The 11,471-nt window shown below is 41.5% G+C and overlaps 1 protein-coding gene across 2 annotated transcripts; it reads left to right on the top strand.

The window, feature by feature from the left end:
• The first annotated feature begins 9 nt into the window (after positions 1-9).
• On the top strand, positions 10-10,944 carry Mrpl47 (mitochondrial ribosomal protein L47). 2 transcript variants are annotated; one of them, XM_036191073.1, is made up of 8 exons: positions 232-295; positions 2,098-2,369; positions 2,676-2,812; positions 3,257-3,317; positions 4,986-5,082; positions 7,423-7,553; positions 8,831-8,926; positions 10,460-10,944. In XM_036191073.1, the coding sequence occupies exons 2-8, from the start codon at positions 2,266-2,268 to the stop codon at positions 10,581-10,583; spliced, it is 750 nt and encodes a 249-aa protein (XP_036046966.1). In that variant the 5' UTR covers positions 232-295; positions 2,098-2,265; the 3' UTR covers positions 10,584-10,944. The 2 variants fall into 2 exon arrangements, with proteins under 2 accessions (XP_036046967.1, XP_036046966.1); XM_036191074.1 differs by lacking the exon at positions 2,098-2,369 and having other exon boundaries at positions 10-295.
• Positions 10,945-11,471: the final 527 nt, after the last annotated feature.

The raw sequence follows: 11,471 nt of genomic DNA, 5'->3' as shown, positions 1-11,471 counted from the left end.
GCAGACGTGACGACATCGTCGATGGGGAGCGCGAAGAGAGACCGTAGACGCTCTATGGCCGATAGTGGGTTGGGGCGAAAGCCGTGAGAGAGGCAGTGTTCAGTAAGGGCAAAACCTGTTCCTGTTTGCTTCACTTGTCGGCACGCAGCAACGGAAGTGACATTGTAGACTCAGCACAGTGAGTCTACTTTAGAAACATGGCTGCGACCAGGGTAGTGGGTATTTGTAGAGGAGTCTCAGCGTTCCTGAAGGCTGCCGGCTCCTTAGTAAATCCCAAGGCCCCCGCTGGTTCCGGGTAAGTGATGAAGAAAAGGATGACTGCCTCCGCCTTTGGGTGCTTGTTGCAGAGTGCGGAGCTGGGGGCCACCTCCGAGGCGGGGCACGCCACTCTTCGCCAGCGTTCCGGTGCTGCGGCGGTGGGTCCGATGGTCTGGGTGTTCAGATGCTCTGTTTACCTCGGTTCCGGTGCTGGGCTGCGTGGGTTGGGAGAGACGTTCTTGAGCTGCGAAGGGAAGGCTTCGCCAGGTGTCAGGCAGAGAGGATTTGAACCGGCAGGTTCGGACACAGATTGTCCGCGGATACTAAGTGATGAGAACAACAGAAGGTGTTTGTACAAGTGTGAGAAAGAGACAACTTACTCTTGGTTGACGTTTGCCCGCACGAGCCGAATTTTATAAACAGTGGCGTAACTCGGATTAATTGAAGGAAGCAACCCATGTTTGGTCGAACACGCAGCTCTTGTGTATCTGCTGTGCTCTGTATTATTAACACTAACTTCGGAAATTAGCTTTTAAAAATTTTGCAGAGTTGTAACTTGATCAAGGTGGCAAATTTGAATAAATTATTTCGTCTTTCATCATCTATTTTTCCTAACAATGAAATAAATTGGGGATGGAGAGAAAATAAAATAATTTGGGGATCAGTGGTTAAGAAAACTTGTACTCAAGTTAGGCTCCTAGCACCCGTGTGGTGGCTCACCAACATCCATTAGCCACAGTGTCTGGTGCACACATACGCAAGGAAAACATTCATAGACATAAACCTTAACTTTTTTAGTGAAATAATTTTAGTGTGTGTGTGTGTGTGTTTAAATAAAGTCACTCAGAAGAGAGGCAAAGTATTTGAAGATGGTAAAGGCAGTTGTGCATCCCCAGATAGCACATTGCCATTTCTTCTTTAGTTTGGCAGATATACACACTTCATTTGCCATCATTTACCCAGAACAATAGAAAAGTTATTAGAATAAAACAGTAACCATGTGCTCTTCACCGTTGTCATTGTCACTTTGTCACATTTTCAAGATCTGTGTTTATGCTTCTTTTTCTGTGCTGTTTGACAGAGGTCCAATTTGAACCTAGAACCAAGGGCATTTTCTTACCAAATATGATCCAGCGATCACCCTCAGGGATACACCGCTGTTGTTCAGCATACAATCCACAGTAGAAATGCACTAATAATTCCCTTCTTTACTCTTTTTTTTTTCTGTTTGTCTCCGTTCGGTTCCATTCTTTTCTTCAGGACCCAATGAAAGACCATTTATTGCACCAGTTGCCATTATTCCAGAATGGTTCTTTTTTCATACTTTTTTGTCGTGATACCGGCATTTTGGGTAGGATTAGTTTTTTTTAGAATATGCCTCCATTTGATTATTTCATCATAATTAGATTCAAGTCAAGAGCAGGAAATGTAGCTCAGTGTAGAGCACTTATCTAACATGCCCGAGGCCCTGGGCTCAATCCCCAGAACACATGCAAAAAGTCAAGTCAAATACTCTTGGTTCAGAAGACAGCACTTGAGAAACATTTCACATTTTGTTTTTAGGTCATTGTACCAGGTCATTAAATATTTTTAGAAATATAATTTCTAAATTACTACGTAAGATTTTCTTGCAGTTGTATGGTAATTAGCAATTGTCTAGTTGTATATTTATGTAATTCACAACTCTTTGATACACATTTAATTCCTTTGTGGACATCTTGATCTGTGAGCTCCCATACAGAAGTCTCTAGTTACAGAATTACTGGATTAAAGGAGAAAACATTGTGCCTTTCTAATGTTGCAAAGTTGACTTTCGGAATGGTTTTGATCTGCTCATAGATTTACTTGTTACAATGGAAGAAGCACCTAAAAATGTTATTCTAAAATATAATTGTGGGGTTCAGCAAGATGGCTCAGGAGGCATGCCTGTTGACCTCAGTGTGACCCCAAGAACCTATGTAGCAGAAGCTGGATGCAGTAGCACACATCTGTGATGTCAGCATTCCTATGCCCAGACAGGAGCAGAAAAAAGAGAAACACCCAAAAGCTTTCAAACTGCTAACCTGGAGTATTCAGCAGAGCAGCATTAAACTAGAGACTGCTTCAACAAGGTAGAATACTGGGATTGTCTTCTGACCTCTACATGTGTGTCATGGCACATGAATGTGTGTACTCACATACACACTAATAGTAAATAAAATAAAAAGATACATGTATGTAATTGTGTAAATATGTTGTCTCTGAAACTATAGGGTAGCAATCTATAAAATGAAAAGTACTTCCTAACACATTTAAAGTTTACTGCCTCTGGGGTCAAAATCCTGAGTAGAATTTTTGACGTAATAAAGAAATGTTTCTTGCTTATAAAATGTGAACATTATAAACTTTAACCCTTACTTATTTGTGTTTGATTGCAGGTTTTCTTTTAGTTTGAACACACCACATGTCACATCTTTTTTCCAGTGTAAATTACTTCATACCACATTGTCAAGGAAAGGACTAGAAGAATTTTTTGATGACCCAAAGAATTGGGGGGAAGAAAAGGTCAAATCTGGTGAGCTATTTAGAATGGTCTGTATTAATTGTTTGAACTCCATCATTCTAGGATTGTCTAGTTTAGGGTTCCCTTTTAGAATTTGCTGTGGGTTTTAAAGGTCATTCTCATAACAGAAGGAATACTTCCTTGGCATGTTGGTGGGATGTCTAAAAAAAGGGTACTTTGAAAGTGTTAACTAACATGAGGTTGGGATTTGTTTTAGTTGCCTTTTTTTTTTTTTTTTTAGTATTAAAAATAATTTGTAGTGACATTAGGGAATGGAAATGCACTTGCCAGTCATGTTGATGCTTTCATGTTACTTAATTGAATTCTAGTCATATAGAATATAATAATTCTGTTCCACATTTTGCAGATACAGAAACAGATTTCAAGAGTGGGTAATCAGCCAGGGGCATAGAGCTAGAAGCATCATTTAATGTTACACATTTCTCATTCCCATAGGAGCTTCATGGACCTGCCAGCAGCTAAGGAACAAAAGTAATGAAGACTTACATAAACTTTGGTGGGTGTTCTGCATTGCAATGTTGCAGTTTAATAGTAGGGTCAAAACTACACCCATGTGATAAAGAAGTGGGAAAAATGATTTGTTTCATGGTACAGTGGGTGATCATTATGAGCTTTGTATAAATATGTCAGAGGATTACATTGAGACAGATGTTCAAAGTTCAAAGGCAGTAGGAAATTTAAAGTTTTGCTGTAAGTACTATAAGAGTCAGACTGATGCCATTAAACCAGTAATGTCAAGAAACAAACTCAGAAAAGACATGGGGGACTGGTTGGTCACATTTATACTGCCTTCCTTTTTTGTCCTCCCTTGTTAATTTATTGTTTAATATAAATGTTGGCAACAGATAAAGACCTTGTACACACTTTCTTATATTTACAGTCCAACAGGTGAATCACCTACTTGTTAAAATGAACCCTGTTATCTGCAACTCATAGGAGCCTTAAACCCCTAGTTAGGAGCAGCAAGAAGCTGAGCAGGTCTCCAAGGCAATAAAGTATCAACCATTCAACAAATGTGAGGTCTTTAATATAAACAGCGTGCACACAGAGAAGACAAAACTGAGAGAGAAGGCCCTAATCCTCTAAAAAAAACTCTGCAACAAGTGGAACATGGACCTGCTCAGATCCAGAGTTCTTTTGCCCTAAATACACGCTTGTTTGCTTTTCCCCACCCCGTTTGTTTAGAAGGCTGTTTAAAAACTGGAAATATTAAAAGAACAAGAATGTTCCATTTCAAGCAGGTTTTTTCTTCTGTTCTAAAAAAAAAGCATTTAGAAGATAATGTCTCAACTAAAGTCTTACTGTGAGCCAGATCATTCCCAACCTCTGCCTTCCTTTTTATTCCCTTTTATTCATGGCCTGGGGTTTTAGCCTATTATCCCAGTTAGGTAAGAATGTGGTGCGTGACCCCGAGAGGTCTGAGGGTTAAGACAATATTACATTCTAGTATTTAACCCAATCTGTTTTGTTTAAACTGTACTTGTTTGGGGGAAGTTTCATGATGTATGTAGGCTTTTGGCTTCTTGACTGATTAGACCTCTCTGCCTCTTTGGTAGCACTGGTCAGTGTGTACAGCAATGCCTACACAGCTCCTCAGTTGTCCACTGTCACTCAACACACTTCCTTCATAACTATTATCTGCCTGGGCACTCTAGTAGACATTTAATTTTTTATCCCAATTGAAGGATTACTTCTCTTTCTTGGCAGATTAAAGAATTGCCTGGTGTTTACAAAAACCACTCATACTGTGCTTATTTTAGAGAAGTAAGTTTTAGTTAAAGCACTGTTATTATGAGTTATCAATAAACGTGAATTTAGGACTGTTTTAGCCCTCACTGTGCTAAAACCAGTGTCTTCTGCCACTCCTCCCCCCAGGACTGTAGACCCTATTTTAAAGGTTGTGAAGAGATTGGGATGCTTAGCATTTGGGTGTGAAATAGCTCCCCAGTAGATGTTACCCATCTTCCTTCCCTGTGGGATGGAGGACTATGGCATGATAACCCTCCAGGACTCCTCCAGGGTATAGCACCTGGTTAGACTGAAGGACGGCTCTTCGGAATGATGCCCTGTGCGAGGTTTCCAAATGACTTCAAGACTTTGGGGGCTTTTAATTTTGATGTAAGAATCACTATAGAATAGCACCGTGCCTTTATGTTTGGTACAGGTATGTCCTTCTGAAGGAAAGAAACATGCTTCTAACTCTAGAGCAGGAGGCCAAGAGACAGATATTGCCAATGCCAAGTCCAGAGCGGTTACAAAAGGTAGGCTTGTGGGAGCTAAGACTCCTAGATGGGGTAGAAGCTAAAAGGGAATGAGTATATTGTTCTTATATTTCTTTCAAACCTTTTTTCTATTTGTGTGGTTTTTTACTAAGTTTGCAGAATTTTATATACCATTCCAACAGTTTGTGACTTGAGAGCATTTTGTAACTCCCAAAACAAGTGTCATGCCCCTCTGCTGTCTCCTTATTCTTAGTTGCAACTTCCAGCCTTCAGATGGGTATTGATTTTTATTTACCTTGAGTAGCTACCTGGGAGTAAAATTGCCAGGCCATCCAGTAAGTCTCTCTGAAGCAGCCCTGTGTAGATGAATGTTTCCCTGTCCTGACTGCCCGGTACCAAATAACAACTCAGAGGCTTAATATTACTTAGAAATACTCAGCCAATAGCTCAGGTTTGTTACTAGCTAACTCTTACACTTAAATTACCCCATATTTCTATTTATGCTTTGCCATGTGGCTCATGGCTTGTTACCTCATTTTTATACATCCTGCTTATTCAGTGGCTTGCTGGCATCTCTTCTGGCTCTACCCTCCTTCCCATCATTCTGTTTGGCTTTGCCACCTAATTTCCTGTCCAGCAACTGGCCTGTCGGCTTTTTATTAATCAGTGAGAGTAATAGGTATTCATAGTGTAGAAAAGGATTGTTCCACAACATTTCCCCCTTTTTGTCTAATTAAAAAGGAAGGTTTTAACCTTAATACAGTAAAACTATATACAACAAAAACAGTTACTAAGAATTACAGTAAAAATATCCAGTCCATTTGCATTTGGCAAAATTAGAAATAATAATTATGTATCTTCATGAAGTTTTTTTAATCTAATTTACTTTTTTGTTATAACAAAGAAAATTATAATTATTTAGTCTTCAACTCCATCAAAGCCGCCAAAAGGATGAACCTATTGACAGGAACGTCAGGTTGTCTGGACAGTCACCCAAAGTTTCTCTGCAGCGTTAGGGCATCCAGCCCTGGCCTACAGGCCTAGCATATCTGACAGACTTTCCTGTGAAGCACGAGATTTTTGAAGGACTGTCCTACCTTGTCTTGGCAAAGTTTAGCAGTCGCCTTTCTTGCATCCTGCTGGTCCAATTCCAGGCAAGCCGGAAGCTTGTTTTGCTCTGACAAAGGCAGCCGCAGTTATGTATGGTTGACTTACCGTGTTTTCACATGTTATTAGAGCTGTGTCCACTCCAAACAGAACTGATACATTGTTATGAAATAGTCCTTTACAGTGTGTGAAAATGTGTTTTTAACAAAGAGCTGAATGGCCATTAGCTAGACAGGAAGAGGTTAGGCAGGACTCCTGGGGACAGAGGAAAAAAGGTGGAGTGCCAGCCAGATGTGGAAGAAGCAGGGTAGGCAGTACGAAGGAAACCGAGCCAAGTAAAAGAATGTAGATTAAAAATATAGGTTAATTTGGGCTGGAGAGATGGCTCAGAGGTTAAGAGCACTGACTGCTCTTCCAGAGGTACTGAGTTCAATTCCCAGCAACCACACGGTGGCTCACAACCATCTGTAATGAGATCTGGTGCCCTCTTCTGGCCTGCAGGCAGAACACTATATACAAAATAAATAAATAAATCTTTAAAAAAATAATATGGGTTAATTTAAGATTTAAGAACTAGTTAGGAACAGGCCTAAGGTAAGGCCAAGGTTTCATAATTAATAAGTCTCCATGCCATTTGTGAGCTGGTGGCCCAGTGAAAAGGCCTGCTACAATACATGGAAACCAATGATTAAGAAATGAAATAATAAAACTTCAAATAAGTTACAGAAAGTCGTACTGAAGACACCTGTGGACACACACCTGTGTCGAAAGGGCTTCCTAGGAAGTACTGGAAAGAGCGGTTTCTAAATAAAAATGTAGTTGGAGAGCTTCTCTCCAGGTGCCACCATGCTTTGTTAGTCCAACAACCCATTTGTAAAATAAACACACAGACATTTATATTATTTAAACTGCTTGACCATTAGCTCAGGCCTACCATTGTCTAGCTCTTACTTTTATATTTAGCCCATTTCTATTCATCTATACTTTGCCACGTGGCTCGTGGCTTACCCTTACCTTATCTCTTTCTTGTCATGGCAGCGGCTGGCAGTATCTCTCTACCTAGCCTTCCACTTCCCACAATTCTCCTCCTCGTCCTGCCTACTCTATCCTTCCTGCCTGGCTACTGGCCAATCAGCACTTTATTTTAACCAATCAGAACAACACATTTGACATACAGAACATCCCCCAGCATAAAAATGTCATCATTCCCTGCTTCGTAACCTTGAGTTCTGTGGACCGCGGCTGAGGTGAGGCTCTTTGTCGTCACCTCAGGTTGTTGACTCCATGGATGCCTTAGATAAAGTTGTCCAGGAGAGGGAAGATGCGCTAAGGCTTCTTCAGACTGGTCAAGAAAAAGCAAGACCTGGTGCTTGGAGAAGGGACATCTTCGGACGAATTATCTGGTACATGATTACACTGTGACTTCCTAAGAGTGGAGATCACTTGCCTTGCTACCCCTCTCAATACCTTTAAAACTCCTCCCCTTGGACATATTAGAGATCTTAGGTAAAGAGAGGCCCCCATCCATCTCCAAGAGCACAAAATATGCACCAAGCTTGCTTTGTCTGGTAAAACCAATTCCATACAACTCATCCCTGTGGGTTCTTGTCTTGTGTGGATCATGGGTCCTTTCAAGGATTTCATGAAAGTTAGCTACTTCTGACAGAAAAATCTGCCTATACACATGTAATTCCAGATTCTAAAACTCCAGGAGCTAATTTCAGATACTCCTCTGCCCACCTTGCCCACTAAGAACCTGGGACTTGAAAGTTCCTGAGTATCAAGGTCAGTTTGCTTATTTCACAGGCATCAGGATAAGCCCTGAGCCAAGTAATGAACAGCTTACCTTCTTCAGGGAAGGACCTGGATGTCACTCACCCCAGAGGAGCCAAGATAAACTAACTCATGAACATGTAATATCTTTTTTTTTTCCTGGAGCTGAGGACCGAACCCAGGGCCTTGCGCTTGCTAGGCAAGCGCTCTACCACTGAGCTAAATCCCCAACCCCGACATGTATCTTAAATGTGAGTCAGTTAAGTGTCGAGGCTTGAGGTGTCTGGACATTCTCCGAACCTAAAGCCTTAAAAACAGCACCTTCCCACTTGATGGAACAATCTAATCCAACGCAGAAAGAGAAATTGCCAAAGCCTCTCACTCTAAAGCTCTTCCAAGGAGCTGGGCTGTGGTGGTGCACGCCTTTAATGGCAGCACTTGAGGCAGAGGCAGGCGGACCTCAGAGTTCAAGACCAGCTTAGTCTACAGCCAGGACTACACAGAAAAACTGTCTCAAAATATGTGTGTGTGTATGAAAAAAAATTCAAGGATTTAGGGATATAGCTCTGTTTGAAAAATCTCCAGAATGTAATTTTTAATTGTATTTTCTAATAACTAAAAAGAACATTCATTACTTTACCTGTTTGTATGTGTGCTTGTATGTGCTGTGGCACATGTGTAGAGGTCAAAGGGAACTTGCAGGAGTCAGTTTTCTGCTCCTGTTCACACACTCGTCCTAAGGATTGCACTCAGGTGGCAAGTACCTTCCTACTTTGCTGTCTCCTGGCCCCATTTTCTAATAATGTTTTTAATTTGGATTAATTTATTTGAGGCCAATTAGGAAACAATGAAAAGTAAAAATTTGTGAAATATTCTGTATAAAGCAATAACTTTACTTTTTTGGCAGGCACAAATTCAAGCAGTGGCCTCTACCTTGGTACCTAAATAAAAGATACAACAGGAAACGCTTCTTTGCAATGCCTTATGTGGATCACTTTGTCAGGTAAGCACAATGTCCTCATGATGAAGCTGCCTCCTTATTCCATGTCTTATGTCCTCAACTTTCTTTATACTTGGATTTCTATTACATAATTAACACATTTTCATTACCTTAAAAAAAAAAGCACTAGGTTAAAAACAAAAATTGAAGCCATATATCTGAAATCTAACCCTTCATAAAGTCACTGTATCAATAGTGTGTATCCCTTGCAAAGCTGTATGACTTGTGTCTGAAAATAAGAGTGAAATCCTACTGCACTGTGTGGAGTGTAAGCTCCAGTTCTAAGGCTCATGGAAATGGGACGGTCTGAGATTGTGCCATGCTGCAGGCTGTAACCTCAGGCATTTCCAGTAGCAGATTCTGCATTAGTTTACATGAGACAGGGAGAACATGGTGCTTCTAATAGAGGACTGTAGTTGCCCAAGAACCACCAGCTGACACTTAAGAAACTAGGCAGTGTTCTTGGCAGACAAGCTGAAAGACAGTTTGATCCCCAAACCGCAGTTAGAAGTGGGGCGGGGAGATGCAAGATGCCTGTCAGAGTGAAGTGACATGCCCACAGTCCGGAGCACCCTTTAGCTGGGTACACCTGTGACCCCAGCACTGCGGAGGCTGTGGCAGGACTGGGCACAAGACCACTGGTTAATCTTGTTGCAAATAAACAATCTTCGAGGGATACTTTCTGCTCAGCAAAGTTCTTCACAAACTGATGTTTCTACCCCAAACTTAATCCAGAGAAAAGAAACTAATTGTTTGCCCATGTGTGTGCACATGTGCATGTTATGCTAGCATGGATGATGTGTGTACAAGTTAGAGCACAGCTTACAGTTCTCTCCTGCCGTCCAGTGCAGTGCCTCTCTGCTGATCCCTATCACCAGCCATTTTAGACTGAGCATTCAAATGTTTAATGTACTTCAGAATCAATTCAAACTGTTCATCTTCCTCTTTCAACAATCTCTCTGTTCCTTTTGTTTTTTGATTAGGTCTATGTAGCCCTGGCACCTGCCATACCAGGCCTAGGGCAGAAGTCCACCTGCTGGGATTAAAAGCGTGCTCACCAAACTGCATTTTTTGCCATAGTACATCTGTGCCTTCTTCCAGTGTCTACACTGATCTCACCCCTTGCCGAGTAGCCTTACTCTGCACTTTGCTTCATGATTTTCAAGGCTTTTATTACAGTTTCAAGCTGTACACTAGCTCCATGTCTCAACTAGTCACATCCTGTACCACCCACTCTAGTTAGGTGAGCACTGCGGTTCCCTAACATCTTGCCCATTCCCACCCCCTGGTGTTGATCCTAAGCTTTGAAACCTGTCTACACTTAAGACCTAATGAGGATGCCAAGTGGTTGAAGAAATCTGCTACATGGCTTCTCCTCAGTTTCTGTAGGCACAGAACTAAGATGGTTTAACCTCCACATCCTTAATTTATACATAGCAAGTACTGCTGACGTGACTACGTTTATATAGTTGGCTTGGACGTGCTTTGAGAAACAGGGATGGTTTTGTCTAAGTTGCTGTTATGTTTTAATTCTAGATTGAGACTTGAGAAACATGCCCGAATTGAAGCAAGAAAGAAAAGTTTACAGAAAAAGAAAGAAAAATTTCTTCAGGCCAAGTTCCCACATCTCTCTCAAGACCAGAAGTCAAGTACTGTCTAAGATGAGATCCAGAAGTCCAGTTGTTCTTACGGCAGTCTGTGTCCTGACATGACTATGTCAAGCAGTGATAAAGAAATGCTCCTATTCAAATGACATGAGTTGTTCTTGGGGATAACATAGCATGTTAATTAACTCTGGAAGTGCTGCTGCTTCTAATAAAAACAGGCAGAGTTCAGGTTCAGTTTCCACCGAACAGGTCCTGACATCTAAGCAGGCTTAATACCACCTGGCATCTTTGCACAAATCTGATGCTAGCTGCCAGTAATGCTAGCACCGAAGTCAGTTTGTGGATGCTGTTTTCACCATTACTGTTGGGGGGGTGGGGGGCTGGAAAGATGCCTTAATGGTTAAGAGCATTAGTTGCTCTTCCAGAGGACCCAGATTTGATTCCCAGCACAAACATGGAGGCTTACAACCATCTCAAACTCCAGTTGTAGGGGAACCCACATGCTGTGGGATGTTCTGTATGTTAAATGTGTTGCTCTGATTGGTTAATAAATAAAATACTGATTGGCCAGTAGTCAGGAAGTATAGGCGGGACAAACAAAAGAGAATTCTGGGAACAGGAAGGCTGAGGCAGAGAGACAATGCCAGCCGCCACCATGACAAGGAAGATGTAAGGTACCAGTAAGCCACGAGCCATGTGGCAAAGTATAGATTAATAGAAATAGGTTAATTTAAGATAAAAGAAGCCTGCCACAGCCATACAGTTTATACGTAATATAAGCGTCTGAGTGATTATTTTATAAGTGGACTGCGGGACTGAGAGGGCTTGGCAGGACCTGGAGAGAACTCCAGCTGCAAATGGCGCCAGAACATGGGGCAGGATTTCCTAATTGTCTCTCTCAAGTTGGTGGGTTCCTGGCCTGTGCATTTGACCAGCAGTAT

This window comes from Onychomys torridus, chromosome 6, assembly GCF_903995425.1.
Source record: "Onychomys torridus chromosome 6, mOncTor1.1, whole genome shotgun sequence".
NCBI classification, from domain to species: Eukaryota; Metazoa; Chordata; class Mammalia; order Rodentia; family Cricetidae; genus Onychomys; species Onychomys torridus.
Note: the sequence above shows the minus strand (reverse complement) of the source record. Positions and strands in the feature narration are given on the sequence as shown.